At 33.6% G+C, this 25326-nt stretch overlaps 2 protein-coding genes across 4 annotated transcripts; both read left to right on the top strand.

The window, feature by feature from the left end:
* Positions 1-368: 368 nt before the first annotated feature.
* On the top strand, positions 369-5691 carry PSF1 (partner of SLD five 1). The gene is made up of 7 exons (XM_028064862.2): positions 369-642; positions 2355-2458; positions 3627-3694; positions 3912-4025; positions 4132-4294; positions 5205-5357; positions 5443-5691. The coding sequence occupies exons 2-7, from the start codon at positions 2384-2386 to the stop codon at positions 5467-5469; spliced, it is 600 nt and encodes a 199-aa protein (XP_027920663.1). The 5' UTR covers positions 369-642; positions 2355-2383; the 3' UTR covers positions 5470-5691.
* Positions 5692-7847: 2156 nt separating this feature from the next.
* Positions 7848-24844, top strand: THO1 (nuclear matrix protein-like protein). Of its 3 annotated transcripts, none has more exons than XM_028077058.1 (22): positions 7848-8101; positions 8196-8306; positions 8707-8790; positions 9475-9549; positions 10881-10971; positions 11688-11833; positions 11937-12008; positions 13313-13385; positions 13978-14043; positions 14139-14185; positions 14845-14916; positions 15035-15160; positions 15260-15325; positions 15411-15452; positions 16450-16566; positions 16682-16764; positions 21345-21411; positions 22079-22150; positions 22335-22385; positions 23401-23460; positions 23539-23688; positions 24387-24844. In XM_028077058.1, exons 2-22 carry the CDS (start codon positions 8304-8306, stop codon positions 24636-24638), a joined length of 1815 nt encoding a protein of 604 aa, XP_027932859.1. In that variant the 5' UTR covers positions 7848-8101; positions 8196-8303; the 3' UTR covers positions 24639-24844. The 3 variants fall into 3 exon arrangements, with proteins under 3 accessions (XP_027932859.1, XP_027932864.1, XP_027932870.1); XM_028077063.2 differs by having other exon boundaries at positions 7864-8097; XM_028077069.2 differs by having other exon boundaries at positions 7880-8101; positions 8258-8306.
* The last annotated feature ends 482 nt before the right edge of the window (positions 24845-25326 follow it).

The raw sequence follows: 25326 nt of genomic DNA, 5'->3' as shown, positions 1-25326 counted from the left end.
AATTCAATTTGCTCTTTGCAGAATCAAACCGAAAATAATAATGTATCACGTCAAAATTAACTGAACAGTTAATGAATTAACAATTTTATAACATCGCACAGGATAAATAAACTGATTAAATACTCACAATAATTAATATTTAGCATAAACCAATCCCCATATAATTTTACTATCGTCAAATAACTAAAAAGTAAACATATAAAAAATAATTGAAGCAAAACGATGAAAATATTAACTTGCAGATTTTAATAATATGATAATATTATTTGAAATCTTATTTTAAATGCATAAATTTTTTTGATAAATATTAAATTGTGACAGCTTTTAAAAGTTTAATATTAAAACCCAGTAATCGTTTAATAGCTTTCAAAGTTTGTGTTTTTTTGGCGGTTATGAACTTCAACAATTTTTACATTTTCGTTTTCCCTCTCAATTATACTGTGCACTGAATCTTCTTCGCATTTCAATCCAATTCCACCTCTCCCTCTCGTCACCACCGCACACCGCCTCACTTCTGCGTCTCGCTTTCAACACCGGCGCGCCGCACCACTTCTTCGTCTTAGATTCAATCGTCTCCCTCCCAGGACCAACGTCTTCCTCTCTCTCTATATCAGAGGTGAAGTTCTTGAACAGTGAACAAAGGTTAGTATCTCGTTCTTCAACCTACGAATTTCAGGGTTTTTCTGTTGTTTTGGTTCATTTGTATGAATTGATTTTATTGCTTTTCGTTTCGTGGCAAGCATTTTGGGGTTTATTTTGTTATCGGAGTAAGATTTAGTGAATCGGGTTTTTTAATAGGCTGCTCTGTTCGGGTATTCTTAAGAATTGTTTTCCCGCGTAGGTTTTCTCAGATCTTCAGTTTGTTTCACATCGTTATCATATTCCAGAGCTGAGGTAGATGATAGATGGTTTTGCTGCTTTAAACCTGATGCCCAGGTTCCTAATGTAAAAGACGAAAATTACATAAAAACAATTTACAATCTTGTTCACATTGATACATGGAGAACTTTAAGTATTCCCTCTTGTTCACATAAGACATACTTGAATTTACTTAATTTCATCACCTATACTCAAAATCATTTTGGTACAAGTAGCAAAAAAATTAGGAATGTAAAAACCCTCAGCTTGTTAGTTACACATGTTTTGCTCTTTATAATTTAACATTCTTTAATCTTTTTACTACAATCCAACTAAACTGGAGTGCAAGTCTCAACTAATTATTTACAGCTCATTTTACCTTTATTTACAAGTAAATAAAATTATTATCTGTTTATATTCTTACTTTTGATAATTATTATAGCTAAAGAAAGGACTCAAGAAGAGTTTCATATGATTGCACTAAAACAAACATATTGTCTTTTGGTGAACAAATGAACATATTAATACGTGAATAAAAAAGCTGATAATATTTTACAAGGGATAGAATATATGGATGTAAAGGTGACCAATTGTAGGCACATCCCCTGTCTGCAGATCTCTTTAGGTTCTCTTTGTTGCTTGATTAACATGTGGACCTAAAGTTGATGAATTTCAGAGTAGCTTTTGGGGATTTCCATTTCAAAAACAGTTATAATTTGCTTATCTAGAAAATAAGTTTTGTTTACTTTTTTTGTAACAAGGAAAAATGTTTTGGCATGAATTGCTCTTAATCTTCCTTTTAGTATTGATGTGGATAAGCTCTGCTAGCTACTTGCAGTGCTTTATCTTGTGCTAGTATTTTTGAATTTTCTTATAAAATATTTGTGGAACTAGGGTTTCGTGTTTGCTGAGTGGATGTGAGATCAGAGAGCAAATATTCAAGGAAGTTTCTGCATAATACTGATAGCTAGCTTTATTATTTTTTGAAATGAATTGTTTTGGTGGAGAATAGGGTTTCGTGTTTGCTGAGTGGATGTGAGATCAGAGAGCAAATATTGAAGGAAGTTTCTGCATAATACTGATAGCTAGCTTTATTATTTTTGAAATGAATTGTTTTGGAGAATACATGGTAACGATGACAGTTATAACTGTCTAACAGAAATCATCTATATCATGGGACGAGGTGCATTTTGATTTGCAAGGAGAACCTCTGCTTCCATTTTCTTAGTAATTAAGTTATGTGCTCTTTTAATTCTTGTTCTTTTGTTTTGTTCTGGGCTCCCGAGCTTGATTTGTTGAGCCTCCAATAAGACGCACATTACATGTTTGGTTAATGTTATGAGATTCATCTTACATGTGAATTTGGGAATTTTTGTTTTTATGTCACCACTTTTGACCGTCTGCTAAATTATTGCCTTTTCATTCAGACAATTTTTGTTTTCTATCTGTGCTGTTTACAGTATTACTTGTCAATTTTATTCTTTTCTGTTTTCAAGGCTGTGTAGTGGAAGTTTGAGCTTTGAACATGTATGGGAGAACAGCTTGCCAACTTGTGAAAGAATTTGCAAGCGGAGATAAGGGCCAGCTTGTGTCATTCAATGTAAGCCCAGTTCTTCATTTTTAGTGGGTTATTCTTATTTTTATTTTCTACAATTGTTGGGTTATGTTGGAAAACCGTCTTGTATAGTGGAAAACACATTACAATATCAGCAGGTATGTTAGAAAGGTGCTTTAATTGCATACTCCCCTAGTCCGCCTAGTTTCTTTGTGGCCTGCTTTTAGTTGCAGTCTCAAAGGTGGGGATCTAGTTTCATAGACTAGAGATATGACTTAAGAGCTTCTTTGGGTAAACTTCTCTAGAAGTACTTAACAGACCATACATAGAGCTCATAAAGCTCGTGTAGTTATCACCTTGCTAACTAGTTTTGTCAGATAAAGTTTGACCTTAACTCCAAATTCTAAAATTGGTACTCTTGTGTGTGTGATATATTTTCTTATTAAGTTTTGGAATAAATTTGGAAAAGCTTGCGTGGACCACGTTTGAGTTTTATGCATTCAGAGATTTGTAGTTGTATGTAATGGCAGCCAATGTTACTTATGCTTGGTGATGGCAATTTGTGTTATGAGAATGTATTACATTAACCTAACCGAGGGTGCTTTAATTCTTCTTAAATCTTCCCTTTGCCTTTGTACTAGGCAGTATCTGGATCTACATTACTTTCTTTCGATTTAAATACTGCATTGCGTCAAAGGTTCGGGTTAGTCAGTGTAATTCACCTCTGAATTGAACTCTGAATGCTATAGCAAGTCGACAACCTTGAGAAGTTGTGAGATGAAAAATTGAAATTGTTTGCATGGATAAGATCTTTTTGATTTGATTCAGAATTCAAGTAGCTATTTCACGTATGAAATATTTTTTCTTAAATTCATTAACTGCTTGTGTTAGGTCCTTTTTTAAATTTCTCAATCATTTCTATCATTTTCATACATCTCCTCCCACTCTGAAGGGGGGTAAAAAGGCTTGGAGAAGCTACCCTAATTGCAGTCAGAAATGGTTTTGGTGTATTGGGAGTCATTATGTTTCAGTCTATGACATCACGTCCTTGATGAAGTATTTTTTATGTATGATACTGCTATTTGATTCCTTTATTTTCTTTGCTCTTTGTTTTCTATAGACCTTTTCCTGTGGGTTTGTAACTCAGTACCTACTCTATATTGTTATGGCTATGTGCATACTTGTATTGATTATTTTGCCAATAATCTTGTAGAGTGACTTGTTTCAACAAGTAGTTGCAGAATGCAGTCAACATCACCTTGAACTGCAGTCCCTGATAAGGTAACATCAATGTGCTGTCCTGCTTCTTTTTTATGTGTCCCCCTTTTCTACATTGGAGTGTGCTATTAATGTATTTTGAATGCGAGCTTGTGTGTGAGAAACCACATTACAAAGTGAAGCAAGGGATGATGAACTCGCATTCGTAGGTTTTCCTTGAACATCACTTTTCATTTCATTATCCATTCCCATTTGTGCATGTGCTGTTCTGTGTAAACAGGAAGATACAGGAAGAAGGTTTGGATATCCAAACAGCAAGAAATGCAGATCACTACGGAGCTCTTATCCATCATCTTGCTTTAGTCCGAAATAAACGTTGCCTAATGGCTTATGTGTAAGTATCTCTTTGAAATGCTATTTACTATCAAGCATAGTTATTGTTATTACTGTATTTTGCAATCTATCTGCATTCTGAGATTCTATAACTTGTCTCTATGTAGGTATAATAGAGCGGAAATTATTCGGAACTTATTATGGAAGATAGGGCATGTGCTTCCTCAAGAAATTGAAGAGAAGCTTTCACATGCGGAGGAAGAACATTTCAAGAAGCATTCTACAGCATTGAAATCTTATATGTCGAAAGTGATGGTTGATCTGACTGTGGTAACCTCTCCCTTTCCCCTGCTTGAATCCTGTTCTTCCACACACACAAGCGCACATGCACATGCATACACACATAAGAGATATACAGAGTTCAGTTACACATGTGCATGGTCATAGTTTCTAAGATGTGCTGTCTGTAATCAAATGCCTAGTTAAGTAATTTCAGCCCAGGTGCATGTGATTATTGATTGATAAGGAACTTATTTTCGTTGTGCTATAAAACTATCCCTCTTTTGAATTCCATGTTTGTGTCGGAAACTTGTATGAATTTAGTTATTGCTCTAATAATATAAGTAAGGTTATCATGCAGATACTTGTTTGGGTGCACCTTAAGAAATTTTGCAGAATGAATAGGGGAAATTGGTTGATAGTAATCTTGGTGGTTAAGAACCATGTTTAATGGATCTAAATTTAATTTCTTATCATTGTTCAATGATTATTTTAGTTTTTACTTTTCCACCAATTTTCATGAAAAAAATTGAGGGCACGTGACCGTAAATTTTTAACTGACAAGAAATTGGGAAAGAACCCTTGTGAACTTATCTTATTTGATTATTCCACCTGCATTTGTCACTCATTCATTCAATGCATGTACTCTATTTAGCCATTTATTTGTTTTGTTTATATTTTTATAAAATAAAGACTTCACAAACTTGTATAAACTACTAGTTTTGTTTTGTATGATTTCTGTTAAAGCTGTTTTTATCAATTCCCAGTTTAAATTGTTACATCGAAGACTGCATACCATCTCTATGTTATATTTAAAGTGTTTTTTCATTGTATTTGAATCTTATATTTCCATACAGAATTATGATTTCCTATTCAAAAAATTGTTCAACGATTCATGAATCTGGATTCTAACCTTGCATTAAAGTACTATGTTTTCACTCATAAAATCTGCATTTAATAGGACATGGTACCACCAAAAGATCCTTACATCAAAGTAAGGGTTCTCGATGACATTGGAGACGGCATTCTACTTAGTGATGATAAGACTGCAAATTTTGCCTGCCATTCAATGCATCTTCTGAAGCGAACTGATGCTGAGCAATTTATCTCACGGGTTAAGTGTCTTGAACCTAAAGATTTAGATAGCATTATGGTTTTAAATGTGATCTAATTTTTCCTGTTTTCTGAAATATCAACAGGGCCAAATGGAGGAACTATCTGGTTGAACCTTGTAGGCTTTTACCAAGAGGATATGTATATGAGAAGACCATTCCAAAGTTGATACGGATTATGTAATATTTTTCAAATTTTTCTTTCAATTTCGCAAGTGTTAGATTAAGAACAAAGGTCAAAAGTTTATTTATTTGTGTTTCAAAATACATTTCCAAATAACAAAAATGTATTGAGTTATACTAATGCAAAAATGTAATATATTATATATTTTATAATTTGAAAATGTACTATTGATTGTGTAGTATATAATTTTTAGATTTCATAACTTGGAATTTAAAAATTTATGCATGTACTAAATTACGTAATTCATTTAGAATTATGAATTTAAAAAATATAAAAATACATTTCGAATTACATTTTTATAAAACAAAAAAGTTTAGAGATATATTTTAAATTATATAATTTAGATATTTTTATTTTTATATTGTAGAATTTGAAACGTGTTTTTTGACTGTTTAACATTGGCATATTTCTAACAGCTCCACGAAGGTGGACAGAGCAATCATGGGTTACATAAAGTAATTTGGCTTGTTTAGTTCTAATTTTAGTTTGGTTTTTTTAATTTGGTTATAACTTTTTTTTAATTTTATTTAATTTGATCACGTATTATCTTATGATTTTTTTGGTTTTTATTTTTTATTTTTTTAAATATATTTACATGTTAAGTTAATATTCTCGTCTTACCATTTTTGTTCTAATTTTAATTTTAATTTCAAATTAATTATAATTCTAAACTAAAATTAAATATATTGAATATATAATTAAATTAAATATAAAATATTAACTAAATTGACAAAATTAAAATAAAAATAAAAATAATCAGAAATGATAAATAGATGACCTGTTCGTTAAATATTTAAGCAACATTAAAAAATCAATTAAAAATGAAAATTAAGAACTGCGAAAACAAAAATATTATAACTCAACACACTTGAAACCATACGTATAATTTATGTTTTTTTCCCATTGGTGCAATTTGAAACCTTATTTCTCAAATTGGTGCACTTTTTCTTAAAATTCCGAATAGAAGTAAGTTGTGTGAAAATGAGATGGCTTCATCCCGAAAGGATTCATGTAAAAATGGGACAATTTCAATTAAGCGGAGCTAAAGTTGTGCCAAATTAAAAAGACTTTAATATATTTGGTAAAAGTCGTTAGATATTGAGACGACTTCACTTCACGACTTCAGTGTATTGGACTGTAAGAGAAGTCTTGTTATAATGGCACGACTTTAGTGGGCTGTAAGAGAAGTTTTGTCATAATAACACAACTTCACTGAGAATTCATAGAAAAGTATTTTCATAATGGCAAGACTTTAGTTGAATCATTATTGTAAAAAAAATTATTTGGTAATGATAATATTAAATTGAATAAAGAAGTTAAAATTTTATTGTATATAATAAATTATAGAAGAATAAAATAGATATAAAAATGTAAAGAAAATAAAAAATGTTTGTATAACAAATATATGAAATCAAATAATTTTTTGGATGATATATATTAAAATAAAAGTGAACAACAAAGTCAGTAAACTAAAGTTACGAGAGTTTCATAAAATAAAATTTCAATGTCTATCTGGGCAGTTGGTTATGTTATGACCAATACTTCTACAAAAGGAACATTTCTTTGGTTTATTTGAGTGACCGGTCATTTCGTTATGGATACGAGTTGTAGTTTGTCTTCCTGGTTTGTTGTGTCGCATGTGAGGGTCAGTTAAAATTTGGACCAGTATAAGTAGACCAATATTTTCATTTTGAACAGGTTGAAATAAGACCTCAAATAAGACCTAGACGACAACGAAGAAGACTTACTTGTGCACAAGCTCTCATAAATAACTTTGACGTCCTATTATAATAAAAAAAATCATCATGAAATTTTTAACTAGTTATATGCATTATTATTTAACTAATTAATATCACTAAAACAATATTTAATTTTTATTCTACCCAACTGAAGTCGTCCGAATATGATACGACATTTTCATTACCAATATAATACTTAAGTCTCTTTAATATGACACAAGTTCTTCATTAAAAATTTAAAATACTGAAGTCTTCCCATATTGACACGACTTTGCTTAGACAGTTAATTAAAATCGTCTCGATTTGACACAACTTCTTAAGAACAAGGAAGTCTTTCCATACTGGCACGACTTCAAATAATTTTAATTAAAATCGTACTATATTGACACAAACTTCTTTATTATTAAATCTTATCATTTTGGCACGATTTACCCTTTGTTAGAATTTTTAAAATTCTTGCACCCCTTTGATAATTACAAAAATACATTGCACCATTAAGGAAAAAAAAAACCAATAATTTAAGCTAACCTAACCTATTATAAAATGCATTCAAATTCTCCGAAGTTATAAAATTTCTTATCTAAATGTAAGTTTAGACTTTCGGATTGAGTCTTTTGGGTCAGAACCCGACCCGTGTTAAGGGTTTACCTTGGTACGACGGATCCTGTGACTACATCCGAACGACATAGCACAAAGAATTCAGTTCAAATTCAAAGGTTTTGTGTGAATTTGGATTTGCAGTTATTCGTTACAGTGATCAATCCCAGTTCTAAGCGGTGTATGTCCAAATTTTGTTGTGTTCAAAGCTATACTCTTTACGTGAGTGAGTGCCTCCACCTTCCTCGTTCCATTTTCCAAGTTTTATCTGAATGATAATGTCGTTTATTTATTCCTTTTTTATGTTATATTTTCTGCAGAATCACAATAGGGGTGTCGTGCTTCTGTAATTTTCTTTTTCTTTTCCCATTTATTGTTGAAGGTTTGGTGGTTCAGTAGAAAAAAAAGGGGACTTATACTCAAACTTCATGGTAAGCTTTGTTTTAGTGTTCAATTTTTTCCAGTGAATTTGCCACTGAGGTTCACTTTTACAGCGTAGAAGTCCAATCCGTGCACCATTTTTTGTGTTCGGGGTGTGTGGTTCTCGAAGGGCATGCTGAATTCGTTACACCCAATTTGTTTCTACGGCGTTAATGATGTTCTGTGTATTTTTATTTAGTTGCTAGATTGTGTGATGCAACTGGATGTTTTCTTTATTGAATCTTTTAGAGTTATAGCATCAAACTAGAATAAATTATGTCTTAGCTACCCTTTTGTTGAGTTTTTAAATTTTTTAATGCAGTTAGGTTTTTGCTTTTTCCCCTATAATTATTTTTGTTTTAATTTTTTTCAATTTCATTGGTTGTGTCTTTCCTGGTTTGTTGTACTCAGGAAGCATTCAAAAAGGCCATACTACAGCCTGGGCCACCTGAAAATTTTGCTTTGAAGACAGTCCAAGAAGTAATAAAGCCCCAGGTATGTGTACTCTTTTGAAAATTTGACTCTTATGACGTACATGGTAATGAGAATTGGGGAACTAGTTTGTAAAATTTTAGACATGATAATGGTTTAAGCACTTTATTCCTGGAGTTACCTTAGAGGTGGTGGTGGTGGTTATTAGAATTTGTTTGCGTCTATTAGTTTTATAATTGCTTCTTTAGGTTCTTGTCGAGAGGTCAGTGATAGTTGTCAGGTGGGGTGATGTCTGAAAGGTACAGAAAAGGAAGATATTTGAATTTAAGGCACTATTAGAAAAGAATGGAGGAACTGTTGTTCATAGTAGTCCACCCCAAATAGTGACGTGGAGCAACCAAGCCAAAACATGCTATAGTGGGATAGTGGTATGACCACTCTTGTGAACTGTGAACCTTAAAACATAGATGTATGCTAAACATGTATATATGCTGAAAAGTAAACAAAGAAATACCCAAAGTTAAAGAGAAGTCATTGTTGTTCCAACATTTTAGTCCTCATTCTTCATGGTGTATATCTTATCTCTCCCTCTAGTATAAAATCAGCTCTTTGATGACTTACATTGCCTGTCTGATATTCCGTTTCCATGATGTTTGCATGGTGACTGATTGATAACGCTGGCCTGAGGTTCTCTTGTGGTACTTTTCATGTCATTTTGTTAACGGCTAATTAATTTGTGTGCAACAGAAACAAACGAAGTTGGCCCAAGATGAGAATCAGTTCCTAGAAAATATTTTACGTATGCTGCTTCAGGAGTTTGTGGTATGTCTAACTGTTGCCCTTGTTCTTAATTCATCATATGTTTTTTCTGTCCTTGTTGAATTATAACAATAATCTAATTCTACAACAAGGATTCCTTGTAAAATACCATTGACAGTGTTACCGCCGTGCATCAATCATAAATGGTGCTTTCTAAGATTGCTCCCCTCTCCCCTCCCCCTCCTCTATTGCATGGTATTTTTGCTTATGTACAGTTGCTGCACTTTAATTTAATTTCATTTTACAGAGGGACATTTGAAAAGTATCAGGCTCGTTAGAAAACACGAGTTCGAGCAAGTGATGATAAAAAAAGGACATTTGGACTGAGAATATTGGAATTCACTAATTTCCTGGACTGTTTGTGACACAAAACAAAGTCCTTATTCCCATATTTATACTAATACAATTACCAAATGACACTTAAACCTATATTTTGTTAACCTACAATAACTGCTTGCTTAATGCCAAAGGATTTCAAGATGTTAAGTAAAGAACCTAAACAAAGAGAGCGTCAGTGAAGTTGGCAAATCAGGACTCCTATTGGTCATGGCTGTGTTAGTTGCATTTGCAGCCTGAGTTATACCAGTTGCACCATGACATCAATGTAAACTCTTTAAATCAACAACAAAATTCCAAAAACACTTAAATTTCTTGAGTTTCTCAAAGTAACAAGTAACCAAGAAACAAACAATAAAAACATAGGCTTATTTTCTTTACTTTTTATCTTCTTACATATAAAAAGCAATATTTTTTTTGACGAAGTGAGGAATGTTATACAGGTTTTAAAATAAGAAACAATAGTTTACATTAAGGAACAAGAGGAGTCTGAACAACACATTGAATTTTGCCCAATATTAAATAATGTAGTAAATAGTGTGTTTAATAAAGTATGTTGAAAATAAAGTGTTAAGTGTTGTTAGAATTTCTCTGAGGAACAATGGAAATCGATGTAATAAAGCTATCAAACCCTCAACATGAATTTGCTTTCTACTACATGCAAGACAAACGAATACTTTATTCCCAAAACAATTGCTTATTTCAGTGAGTTATGTTACACCCAAATGCACCAAACTGTATCCAAAACCAGTAAATATGCTCAGCAAAAACTTGACCGAGTATTTTTATTACTCTTTTTCTTTGCATTCAAATGTTAGAGTTGTACCATATGGAGTGTGATCTAGATACCTAATTGGCTTATATAAAGTGAACTCAAAGCCAAAAGAGTGTTCTAAGAAACATAATTTATGAATTGAGTCTATGTATTGCTTCTCTTTTTTATTTTCCTTTATCTGTTTCATAATTTACTTGGTTATGTCTGTTTATTTTCTTTTCAGTCAGCAGCAGCATCTTCTGAGAAAATAATGCAATTTGGGCAATCCATTGATTCTAGTGGAACTACTCAGGGCTACATTCCTCGCCTTCTTGGTGAATTTTTTTTTTGACTGGAGCATTTATAGAAATTTGTAAAGCACATATATAATATAAATATCGTGAAAGGAAAAATAACAGAAAATTATGTGGAAACTATGGCCATAAACCTGGCAAGAAAAGTTAGGATTAAGTATACTTTTTGTTGTGTTACATGTATACATTTACTTATATGTAAAACTTGTGACTAATATTGCCACACGCCGGCACACATTCAACAATATTAATGAATTTTGTGATAAAAAAGTTTGAGAAAAAAAATAAAGAAGACAATTTGTTTGATTGTATATTCAAGTAGTTATTTTGTGCAGAGTGGTAGTTTGCTATCCAGAACATAGCATTCAATATTTGCCATAGTAATGTCTTTTGTGATTGGCATCCTTTATAACTACATCAAATTGATATTTCTAATTATTTTGTATGTGTTAATGCCAACTTTATATGTACTGGTTAGGACTTCTAAATTATTTTGAATCTGCAGCAAGACTGGGAGAGCTGCAAAATTGACTAGTTTTAGGAGTTTTTGTTCTTTGTCGTTCTTTGTATCTTTTCCCTTCTCTTTGTTGTGGATTTCTCCTCCTCTAACTAGCTCTGCATTGTTGAGAACTTGCTGGTTTGGTCTCCAAAAAAGCTTTATGAGTTTTAGGTGTGTTTTAATATGCAAAGTTGTGTTCCTCTCCTACTCATGTTGTGTGTGGGCCTTCACTTTTCAGATATTGTACTATATCTGTGTGAGAAAGAACACATTGAAGGTGGAATGATTTTTCAGCTATTGGAAGACTTGACAGAAATGTCTACAATGAAAAACTGCAAAGATATTTTTGGCTATATAGAGAGTAAACAAGATATATTGGGCAAAGTATATTTCTCAGTTGTTTTTAGCTCTTTGTGCTTGTGTATTGATTATATATAGTATCATGGGCTGTCTTACTCTGGAACCATTGTGTTTGTGTGACTTACAGCAAGAACTTTTTGCTCGAGGAAAACTTGTGATGCTGAGAACCTGCAATCAACTTCTTCGTCGTCTATCAAAGGTACATTTAGCACAAATACACGGCCTAATGGAAAAATGGCTGTAGTAAACAATGAGCTCTTTGTTACAGATAAAAAACGGTATTTTGATGTAAAATAATTTAGTGATTAGGTTTGGAGATTTTTATAAAAGAGTAGAAGCGAATTTGTTTACAATCATAAAATTCACTCTAAAGAAATTCGTAAGTTTTATGAGAATCATTTTAATTAGATTTAGATTCTTTTCAAATTCTTATTATTTTGGAAAACTTAAATGTATGAAAAAACCTTTAAAAGTGAGTATTTTCTTATAAAGTTTGTTTTTTTAGTAAAAAATCTACAACAAATAGATTTTACTATTCCTGCTTCTTTTATATTTCTGTTTCAACGTCAAGTGCCCTTTTTGTCCCCTATCTTTCTGCTTTCTTTCTTTTTTGTTGTTCATGTTCATCTCTCAGGGAATGGTGACTTGTATTGTATGCATATTTAGGACATTTGCTTGATGAATTTGTTATATTCATACCATCATATGATGCAGTATGCAATTTAAAACTTGCAAGCAAAGAAATACGATGACCATTTTTAAAAAAAATTTAAAAAATATTTCTATTTTGGAAACTATTAACCTCTAGACATGGTTATTATATCAGTTAGTTGTTAACCATTAACTCGTTGGATTCTTTAAAAATTGAACATTGCTAACCGGTTGTAGACTGAGGCTCCCTCCAAAGCGTTGTTTGGGGAGGTCATGTGTATATAAACCTTGCTACTGTTTCCCATTTTGTGGGGAGGGGTTGCTAAGACTGAATTTCACACCAATATGGGGGTGGTGGTGATCCCCTTTCTAATGTAACCATTTATTCCAGCTATGAAGTGCTTCCAGTGGGATTTCAACACCTGTGTTGTAAGTAAAGTCATGCTTGGAGCTTGGTTTCCTTCCTTTTCTTTTCTCCAGCTTCCTTGCATTTTGATAAAATTCATAATTGACCATCTTTTGACAGCTTATTTGGCTTAGTCAATTAACCAGATGATTTTTCTCAAAGTTTTATTTGCTTGCTTTCAAGTTAAGGAACAAAATTACATGCTGTATGTTTCTTGCCTATTGGACGGTAGAGATATTCAAATATCAAAGGCTCTATATTTCTTGTTAAATTCTTGTAAGCTGTAGCTATAAGATAAACTGTTCATTTCGTGGGCTTTATAGTATTCGATAAGTATTGTTTTAAGTCAGGTTTGCAGAGGATCCATATTTATGTGCAAAGAAATTACTGTATTTGGTTTTTCTGATGACAGCTGTACTTAGATGTGTTGTTTTTTTATGCTATAGGCAAATGACGTGGTCTTTTGTGGAAGAATTCTCATGTTTTTAGCTCATTTCTTTCCATTATCCGAGCGATCAGGTATAATTATGTAAACTAGGTGTGGTCATGGGTCTGTTCTCGTTGGTTACCAACGTATCACCCAATCCTGTAAAACAATCTTGGGTTGGTTAGGTTGGATTTCTGCATTATTTTTTATTTCACATAGTCCAATCCAACCCTTCCTTGACTTATTTTTTATTTCACATTTTGGAAAAAAAAATTGCTAAATTTTGTAATTTGAAAACATTTTTTAGAATATTTTTTTTTTAAAATAGACTATATATTTAATATTTGAACAATTGAAATTTAATATTTCAAAAGCCCAGATTCAGTTAATAGAATAATGGAGTAAGTTGAATAATTGTTATATTATTATTATTATTATTACTTAATAATTTTGGTCTGGTCGGGTTGGGTCTTGTGTTCAATATTCGTAACTTATTATCCAACCCATAATAGATTGGATTGGGTCGGCACTAAGAAAACTCAATCAAATCTATTTTGAGTTGGATCGAGTCATCGAGTTATCCGACCTAGTGAACATCCTAATGTAAGCCTATATTCACATTTGGTGTCAATTTCCTTTTCCTGAGTCCTTTGTCACTTTGATGTTTTTGATAAACATTTGCAGCTTTAAACATCAAAGGAGTTTTTAACACATCAAATGAAACAAAATTTGAAAAAGAACCCTTGGAAGGTACATGTTAATTCTATTTTGAATACATTCTTATTAATACAAGTAAGGTTTAACTTTTCTTTCCAGCTAATAATTTCTTTTTCCTCACTTTTCAGGCATATGCATTGATTTCAATTTTTATCAGACTTTTTGGGGTCTTCAGGTGGGTCTTCATTGAAATTTTAGTTCTTGAAGTTGGAAAAGTGATCTCTTCCATTTTCTTACATTTAAGCTTGTCTCCCTATTTTACAGTACTCATTCGACTTGTTTTGCAATAACATATTTATAATATGCTTTATCATTAATAAAATTAAATCATCAACTTATAAACTGCATTTACAACTTCCTTCCATCTAATCATTGAGAGGAGACCTTTAATTCTTATGTGCTCTTTGTACCATATTTTGATACTTATCCCTTTGTGTCGTCTGTAATGGGTTTATTTGTTGCACATTCAAAGGGACTGGATATGCCTACAATTTTTTTCACTGTTGCTGGTGGGAGAATTCCTGTTCTTTATTTTTTTTTTTTTGTTTTTCTCAATTTCTTCAAAAAGTTATTTTATCTTGACAAAATCTAAAATTCACGATAGTCCTTGTTTGGTAATATATTAGACAATCATATAATTAGTAGCTTGAAATCTATTTTAAAAAGTTAAACAAGTGGATGAAATGCATTGTTTCCTCATGGTCTTTCAATCGAAAATTTTCTAATGGATAGTTCTCATATTAAAGCTGGTGTATACCATTTTTGACTACTTTATATTTCAGAAAAAAAGCTTAAAATATGTGTGTTTGATCAGTCTTATTTTCTTTGATATAGGAATTTTTTTCTAACCCTGCTTCCGTAAGTCATGCTCCGATAAAGTGGCAGAAGTTCACATCTAGTTTGTCGGTAACTATTTGCTTCATAGTTTCTTGTTTGTGTATATGTATGTATATGCAATTTTTTCTTGAATATGATATTGCTGCAATTCTTGCATTTTTACGTCTGATTTTTTGTTGGATAAAAGGTTGTATTGAATACATTTGAAGCACAACCTTTGAGTGACGAAGAAGGAGATGCTAATAATTTGGAGGAAGAGGCGGTTAATTTTAGTATAAAATATCTTACAAGCAGCAAATTAATGGGTCTAGAGGTAAGCTGTTTGTCTGTTCAATTTTAGTTCAGATGTTCTTGTCTTGACTCATGATCACCTCATTCTTTTGTTCCTTTTTGGTGGGGGAATGCTAAATAGTTAAAGGATCCAAGTTTTCGACGTCACGTTCTTGTACAGTGTCTTATATTATTTGATTACTTGAAGGTAATCCTTTTAAAAGATTAATGTCTTTGTGATGTATTAAACACAATCTATATTAGTTTATGGTTTCAACTTCATTTGCATGTAGGCCCCTGGAAAAGGTGACAAGGATTTGCCATCTGAAAACATGGTCAGTGCTGCCTACCTTGATTTCTTTAGTTATGTAATATATACTAAATTGTCTTCACAGTCGTATACATATTTTGACTATCTATCAGAGCCCCTTCTGCATGTCTTTCTAACTGCTCACTCATTGCTATCATTGCTTTGTTAGACATGATCTCTACTGTTCCTCTTAAATTACTGAAACGGGTTATATCTAGATTTATTTCTACGTTTTATAATCGAAGATTTGTCCTTCCTTGCTAGAATTCTACTGGCAATACATTTCATAATAGCACAAAATGGAGCATAGGAATCCTCTTTGGGCTATTAAAGTGTACTAAAAAGGAAACAAAAGAGAAAATTATTAATTTGAAAGAGGGAATTCCGATCTCTATTCATATTATAATAGATCATTCATATTATAATTTGTGGGCACAGCAATGGCCTTTCGAAACTCCCTTTAGATCATTGATCTAGCATTTTAAAGCTTGAATAAAATGTTCATCTTGGTACCTTGGAATATGAAAGAAAATCAAACATAACTGAATAATATTTTTTTACGGAATCACAATGAGGAGTATGTGAATGTGATTGACCTACCTTAAGCATGCTGAGTTTATTTTCATTCTCTCTTTATATCCAGGGTTTCATGTTTGTATTAGTTTTCCATTTTTCATTCAATTTCAATACATAGTTTTCTTTGAAAGTAGCAGTATCAAGATGCTGTTGGCATTAGTTTGTGGCTAATTTCTTTACGACATTAGTATCCTCCATCATTTTGTTAGATTGATATAAAGTTGTATGTCAACAAGACATTCTTTTTTATTTTTTGCTTGCCATTTGTGGAAAAATGAATTGTGAATTGGTCTTCTTGGAAAGAGGAGCTTTCTCTTACCTTGTTATTTGTTTTCAAGACTGCTCGTCTCTCATTAAATGTATTGTTTGAAACTTCTGTTTTGATTGAAGTGCAATTGTTTACATGTAATGTAACCTTGGACTGCGTATTTTCTTATTTAATTCAGAAAGAAGAGATCACATCATGCGAGGAACGTGTAAAAAAACTTCTTGAACTGACACCACCAAAAGGGTCAGAGTTTCTTCACAAAATTGAGCATATATTGGAACGAGAAAAAAATTGGGTAAGCATCTTCCTTTAGCTCTTCCTCCCTATAAACACTTGCTTGATTTTTACCATTAAACGTGAAGATTATGTTTAGAATTTAGCTTCATATAATCCTATTCTGTACTTTTTAGGTTTGGTGGAAACGTGATGGCTGTCTGCCATATGAAAAGCAACCTATAGAGAAGAAAACAGTACCAGAGGGATCCAAGAAGCGGTATGGCTGTTGACCAAAAATGTTTGGCATGTGATGTGATGATGGTTTAAGATTATTGAATAGAAATATTTTAGAATCTCCAAGAAGATGTGAAGAATTATTTCCTTATTTTCTTAAGGTCACTGTTTATTAATTAAAAACTTGTTATCTATACATGGACGTTGCAGTAAACAACCTGTTGAGAATAAAGAAGATAGGGATTGAGATTAATCTCCCTTGTGTATAAACCACACATAGGGTAATCTATTTATAATAGAGAGAGGTACAAGTAAAAAAGAGTAACTGAAAATAAAAAGATTAAATAGAAGATATTGTTTGATATTGTGGTTATCAATATCTAACAATATCTTAATAATATCAAACTATATCTAACACTCCCCCTCAAGCTGGAGCATACAAATCGTATGTGCCAAGCTTGTTACAAATATAATCAATTCTAGGCCCCCGTAAAGACTTCGTAAAAATATCTGCTAACTGATCACTTGAGTTAACAAACTCAGTCTTGATGTCTCCAGACATAACCTTTTCCCGAATGAAATGACAATCAATCTCAATGTGTTTAGTCCTCTCATGAAAGACAGGATTAGAGCTAATATGAAGGGCAGTCTGATTGTCACATACAAGTGTCATTTGAGTAATATCTCCAAATTGTAACTCTTGAAGCAATTGCTTGAGCCAAACAAGTTCACAGGCAGCTGAGGCCATAGCTCTATATTCTGCTTCTGCACTAGATCTTGCTACAACACTCTGTTTCTTACTTTTCCACGAGATCAAGTTACCACCAATGGAGACACAATACCCAGATGTAGATCTTCTATCAGAAGGAGATCCTGCCCAATCAGCATCTGAATAGCAAACAACTCTTGTATGGTTATTAGAACCATATAACAATCCTTTTCCAGGAGATTTTTTAATATACTTCAAGATGCGAATGACTGCATTCCAATGATCTTCACATGGAGAATTAAGAAATTGGCTTACCACACTGACTGCAAAGGAAATGTCAGGACGAATAACGGTAAGATAATTCAATTTCCCAACCAATCGTCTATACTGCTCAGGATCAGATATAGGCTCCCCCTGATTTGGTAGAAGTTTAGTATTGGGATCCATGGGTGTATCAACAGACTTTGAACTCATCAATCCAGTTTCCTCCAGAATATCCATGGCATACTTTCTTTGAGATATAACAATACCATCATTGGACTGTGCCACCTCAATACCCAAGAAATATCTGAGTTTGCCAAGATCTTTGGTCTGAAAATGGTGACAGATATGTTGTTTCAACTGAGAGATGCCATGGTTGTTACTCCCTGTAAGAACGATGTCATCAACATATACTATCAAGTAAACACATCCAGCACTCGAGTGTTGATAAAAAACAGAATGATCTGTTTCACACCGAGTCATACCAAATTGTTGAACAACATTGCTAAACTTTCCAAACCAGGTCCTAGGAGATTGTTTTAGGCCATATAGTGATTTGCGAAGACGACATACCATCCCAGAAGACTCCCCCTGAGCAACAAACCCAGGAGGTTGCTCCATATAAATTTCCTCTTGCAAATCACCATTGAGGAAAGCATTCTTAACATCCAGTTGATAAAGAGGCCATTGTTTAAGAGCGGCCATGGCGATAAATAAACGAACAGAAGCCATCTTTGCCACGGGGGAAAAAGTATCTCCATAATCCAACCCAAAAATTTGAGTATAACCTTTGGTTACAAGACGAGCTTTGAGGCGATCAATAGTACCATCAGGTCCAACTTTGATAGCAAACACCCACCTGCAACCAACAACAGATTTCCCAGACGGCAACGGGACCAGTTCCCAAGTTCCACTATTATGAAGAGCACTTAATTCATCTGCCATGGCCTGACGCCAACCAGGATGGGCTAAAGCGTCACGAACAGTTTTTGGAATGGTCACAGAAGAAAGAGAGGAAAGACAAGTATAAAAAGGTAATGACAAGCGATGATAACTCAAAGCAATATAATGGGGAGAGGGATTACGGGTAGAACGCATACCTTTTCGGAGGGCAATGGGAAGGTCAGACTCAGGTGTCAGAGCCGGAGGAGACAGAGTAGTTGGCACTGGAGTGGAGTCACATGGTGGTGGTTGTGATCGATTACGGCGACTATAAACCTGAAGAGGTGGTGGAGGAGCAGGTGACTGTGGAGCAGGAACCGAGGGTGAAGAAGACACAGTAAGAGGGTCACAAACAATAGGAACGTTAAAGGTATTAGAAGAGTTGTCAGGATTGGATGGAGTCAGAGGTGAAGATTGACTCTTAAAATAAAGGGAGAACTCATTAAAGGTGACATCTGCAGACATAAAATAACGGTTAAGAAAAGGAGAAAAACATTTGTATCCTCTTTGTGATCTTGTAAACCCTAAGAAAACACACTTATGTGATCTAGGAGAAAGCTTGTCAAGACCAGGACTAAAATTATGAACAAAACATGTAGACCCGAAAACTCTTAAAGGTAAGGGATGAAGAGGTTCATGAGGGAATAAAATGGAGTGAGGTATGTTATTCTTTAAAACCGAAGAAGGCATACGATTAATGAGATAACAGGCAGTAAGAATGGCATCACCCCAGAAATGTTCAGGAACCTCGCCATGAATTAAAAGAGTGCGAGTGGTTTCCATAAGATGTCTATTTTTACGTTCAGCTACACCATTTTGTTGAGGGGTATAAGCACAAGAAGTTTGATGCAGAATGCCGTGAGAAGCCATAAATTGTTTGAAAGAATGAGAAAGATATTCACGGCCATTATCACTACGCAAAACTCTAATAGAAACACCGAACTGAGTTTTAATTTCATTAAAAAAAGATTGAAAGATATGAAATAATTCCGAACGATGTTTCATTAGAAATAACCAAGTGCATCTGGAGTAATCATCAATGAAAGTAACAAAGTATTGAAAACCTAAAGTAGACTTAACGCGGCTAGGACCCCAAATGTCAGAGTGAACCAAGGCAAAAGGGGACGAAGCATCACGTGTGACACTACGAGGAAAAGAAGTACGAGTATGCTTGCCTAATTGACACGACTCACAATCCAAACGAGACAACTTGGACAAGGCAGGGACAAGCTGTTGTAACTTGGCAAGGCTTGGATGACCAAACTGAGCATGAATAAGAGAGGGAGACTCCATAACTGCACCAATGTGTGTAGAGGGACGAAGATGATAAAGACCATGAGACTCATATCCTGTGCCAATCACCTGTTTCGAACTCCGATCCTGTAAACAGACAAAATTGTTGGTAAAAGAAACAACACAATCAAGAGAACGAGTTAGGCGACTGATGGACAACAGGTTAAAAGGAGACCCAGGGACATAAAGAACATTATCAATGGTTAAAGAAGGAAAAAGTTTAACAGTGCCAACACCATGAGATGAGACTCTAGAACCATCAGCGAGTGTAACAGAAGGTAAAGGATTAGTAGAGGATAAAGAAGAGAACAAAGATTTGTTACCAGTAATATGATCAGTGGCTCCTGAATCAAAAACCCAAGGACCAGGAGAAGAAGATTGAGTCAGACCAACAAAAGATGTACCTGTGTGAGCAACAGATGCAGTGGAACTAGAAAACTGTTGATCCTTATACCATTTGAGAAATTTGTTGTACATAACAAGTATATCGGATGAAACAAAAGAGAGTTCAGAACGGAAAGAGACAGCGGAAGACGCCATAGAGGAACTGGAAGACACGCGGCTTCGAATGCGGCTTCGAATGGCGCGTGAGGGATGATCAAAACTGTATGGTCGCCGGTCGGAACTAACACTCCGGCGACGACAACGGTGGTGGCGACTTCGGCGGCGGCTCCGGCGACGGCTCCGGCAGCGTCTCCGGCGACGGCTCCGGCGACTACTCCGGCGACTACTCCGGCGACTACGCCGGCGGCGGCGCCGGCAGTGGCGCCGGCGGATCCGGTGGCAGCAGCGGCGGTGGCGGCAGAGGTGGAGGCAGCGATAGCGGAAAAAAAAAACTTAAGCTCTAACAATATCTTAATAATATCAAACTATATCTAACACAACCAATTGAATGACAGTTTAAATTGGGGAATTTTATGTCTGATTAATTGAAACACGGCACTGTGGTTACATGCAATATACAGTCCCACTACTGATGTCATTTTCAATGTCACTCGTTGACTGAAAGAAGTCCATAAACTTCTTTTGTGGGGAAAAACACCTGTCAATGTTTACTTTTGAGCTGCCATGGAACTGAACTCTGTAAATCCTTAAAGGTCATAGGTTAACATTGGGTAGGTACATGTCAATTTAAAATATACTTCTGGGTAGAAGATAAATAAAATATATATTGCTCACAACAAAGAAAACCACTTCTGTGTAGAGGTGAGAAGTGGACAGGATACAACTAGGCTAAAATGACAGGCATGTGAGATTCTTTTTATTTAGAAAACAAAAATATGACCATAAGCCACTGTAGATTTATTTATTTATTTTATTATTATCATTGTTATTATTATTATGCTACTAATTTATACTGATTCTTTTCACAATACTATGATTGTCTAGCTTACCATGTTCTGAGTTGCTATTTTCAGTAGGCCAAGATGGAGACTGGGTAATAAAGAGCTATCTCAGTTATGGAAATGGGCAGATCAAAATCCGGTAGGTTACTCTGTACAGAGATTTTGACTAGTTCTCAACGTGCAATGTCTTTCTACGGGAGTTGATGATTGTGGATGCTAAACGCTAGGGTTATTTAGATATTGTCATGATATTCTGTACTTTATAATCAAATTGGCCTTGCCCCTGGTTGTATATTTTGAGTTTGTCAGCTCATCACAATCTGTGTAGATATTCCCCTTTTCTAATGACAATTCATTCAAGTCAAATCTATCTGATGGAAATGAAGCATCTCTATCATATATTTGAAGTGATTTTTCATTATCTCTAAATATTATTATTTGACACACATTATGATTCAGAATTTAAACTTAGCTTAACGATTCATGATTTGAACCCTCAATTTTGTAACCTTGTCAGTATAGATTATTCTCAAAGCTCTAGGGGACAGAGAAATATGGAGTTAACACAGTGTATTTCTGAGATAGCATTTTATATTAAGAAGCTAGAATTTTGAGCATTTTATATTAAATTCCCTAGCGTGAGTGGGTTGTTATGAATGAGAATCTTAAGATGAATTATCTTGTGTTTGCATTGATGTTTTACTTGGTGTTCTTTTTCATGGTAAAAAGACATTTCTTTATTTCCATTCCGTTGGTCATATAATATTGACTGAATTTTTTCTATTTGTCAATTTTTTTATAATCAGAACGCTTTAACTGATCCTCAACGTGTTCAAACACCTTCAATTATGGAGTACTGGAAACCCTTGGCTGAAGATGTAAGCTTGCATATTCTTCTGCAGTGAGCATCTTGATTTTCCCTTCCTGTCTTCAAGACCCCTGTTTAATATTTCCAGACTGGTTGTTATGAATTTTCCTTATAATTTGATGTTGAGTTCCTATCCTTCCCCCCTTTCCCATTTTACTGAATATCAAAATTGTTTTGCATTTTTGAAATTACAGATGGATCCCTCTGCTGGAATAGAAGCTGAATATCATCACAAGAATAACAGGGTAATCCTCTAATTAAAGTTTTATTTTGAATGGAAAAAAAAGTTTTATTTAAGAAAAATAAGGAAAGTAAAAGTTTGAGAATTAGGTATCCTCAAAAACTTCAAACAATAAAAAGTGATAAAGAACAAGGGGATTAATTAATGCTGCTAGACTGCCTATTTCTCTCTTCATTTTAGAAATGAAAACTCCCTTGACAATTGAAACAGCCATGGGCAGAATAGTGAAGACAGCAGAAGATATAAGCCTGTCCAAAGCTACTTAATACTTATTTTACGAAAGACACGTCTGGTTGCTATCTATTTCGACCACTTCTATCCTCTTGCTCTATGATATGACCCTGATCTCACTAACACTAGTGGCTGTAATGAGAATTGCATGTTGTATTAAAAAATCTTAAAACCCAAACCAAGATCTTGACAACCTTGTCACCATGAATGTGAATTTAAGAGAGGAACTAAAGGTTTTTAAATATCTTTAATTTTTCATCTGTTAAGTAACTTGGACCTTGCAAATCGTTTAGATTAGTCATATTCGTTATGTTGTTAAGTTGTATAGCTTGAAAAGCATTAAAAAATAATCATCTAATACATTTATCTGAAAAAAATGCAAATAAAGAGAGTAAGGAGTACTCTCTGGTGAAAGAATATAAAAGAAAAAGAAAAAGAAAAAATAAAGCAAAGCCAGTGGAAAAACAGAAAATTAAAACTAAAGAGCTCTCCAATTATCCTTCAGAGAGTAAAGACATCCTTGTGAAACTCCCTTTGATGATAAGGGTGGCATCACAACTGCATCCTTATAGTGAGTCTGAAAAGAAACAATTTTCATTAAGAAATGTAAGCATTTTGTTGTAGCCAAAGTCTCAAAACATCTGCTTACATAGCAACATGCAACAGAATAGAATTTAAACAGAAGAATTCTTCCAAATTTTGTTGGTGCACATTTATTGTCTGATGGTTTTTTAGCCTATAACTTGAAAATATACATCTTAAAAGTTTTATTTTCCTTTTCAATTCAGGTTTATTGTTGGAAAGGTCTTCGGCTTGCTGCTCGACAAGACTTGGAGGGGTTTTCTAAGGTAACAGTGTTTTTTTAATCTGCAATTCAGTATGTTTATTATTTTAAGTTGTGTGAAAGTCATAGATTTTGGTTGCAGTTTACTGATCATGGCATTGAAGGGGTTGTCCCACTAGAGCTTTTGCCACCTGATGTCCGATCTAAATACCAAGCTAAACCAAACGACAGAAGTAAACGTAGCAAAAAGGAAGAAACAAAAGGCTCTGCACATCAAGTTGAGGAAAATCAGGTTTCTTGATTCAGATCCACCTTTCAATATTTCTTTTTCAATTACATCAGCTCAAGAGAAATACCATAGATTACTGTAGAATTTGGTGGTTCCAATTGTTGCTAGATGGTTGTAATTCAATAGTTTCTATTTTTCTGTATTTCTTTATAGTTCAACTAACATATTTACGGTTGGTCGCAATTCACTTTTAATGTCAGAGATTAATGCATTAGGAATTAAGCATATTCTAATTTGTTGGTTTTCTTGTGTCACACAAAAGCCTTTTTGAAAGGATTAGTGACAAAACATGTCACGGAGGATGGTACCGCTCTAGCATATAATGAATATAATGAATATAACAAACATACTGTTTGATTGCTTTCATTTAAAAGGTTTTATTTGTAACAAGCTTAAAGTTTAGGAGGAGTGTTAGAATATATGAAAATATCAAAAAATATGTTATTGTATCTTACATTATTCTTTATGATTTGTTTCCTTAATTATTAGTTAGGATCATAATTAGTATAATAAACAAGGGTTAGTGCTCTATGTTTTATGACACATCAAACACACCAAAAAACATTGTAACACATCAATTTTTAGTCTCAACTCTTCTCTTTTTGTCTTTATTTTGCATCTGTAGTAACAAATCCAATGCTTAAAAGGAGTTCCTGAAATCACTTTAGCTCATGCCTTTTTTTTCTCTCTTAAAATAATAGATTGCCACAACTGCAACTGAGATGGATGGGGATGGCATTCGAACAGATAACACAGCAGCAGCTATGGAATTTGATGGTGCCAGTGTCCCTGGTACTCAAGGTGGAACCCCAACACCTGAAGAACTTCAGAAGCATAGCTCAGACACTGATGTAGGACAGGAAGCCGGCCAATTAGAAGCAGATGCCGAAGTCGAGGCCGGAATCATAGATGGTGAGACAGATGCAGATGTTGATTTAGATACTGTTGGCTGAGGCCAGACAAGTTTGCGGGTAGACATGTTAAGGATGATGAACATTGTGAATGATGTTGGCATCATGGTTTTTTTGGACAAAGATAGCTAGCTACAACATTGACCACCTGACATAGTTAAAGACACTTGCTGTTTTAATTATTTGATATCAGGAAGGAGATTACGTGGACTTTTGGTTTGAATGTCATTTGAAAATGGTTCTCTCAATGAATATGGCTCAAAAGAGGAATGAAATATACTAAATCTGACTTTTTGTTATAAGAGAAAAATATGATTTTAGTCCTTCAAAATTATTATAAGTAAAATTGAAAATTGTTCTTGGTTGAAATTTATACCATTTGGTCTTTGTATTTTTAGAAATATTGATTTTAGTCTTTATTATTTAAAGGTGTCAAAGTTTATCCTATGTTCCGAAAATGTGTCACGTGATATTTAATTTTTTTATAAAATAAAATATTTGCTTTGAACTAGCTGTTGCTTTTAATTAAAAAAATAAAAAAAGTTAAAATATTCAACAAATGAAGGTGCAAAGAGAGAATATAGAGGTGCAAGAAAATGAAAGGTTTTATTTCACTCCGAATCTTGTTAATATTATTGTTATTGTTATTATTTTAATTATATTATTATTAATAATAATATATTAGTAAAAATATTAATAATAATAACTATATTAATAATAATATTATATA

Source organism: Vigna unguiculata, chromosome 1, assembly GCF_037176805.1.
Source record: "Vigna unguiculata cultivar grain cowpea cultivar isolate G323 ecotype 2 chromosome 1, ASM3717680v1, whole genome shotgun sequence".
Taxonomy (NCBI): Eukaryota; Viridiplantae; Streptophyta; class Magnoliopsida; order Fabales; family Fabaceae; genus Vigna; species Vigna unguiculata.
The sequence above is the reverse complement of the archived record's forward strand: the minus strand, read 5'-3'. Positions and strand labels throughout refer to the sequence as shown.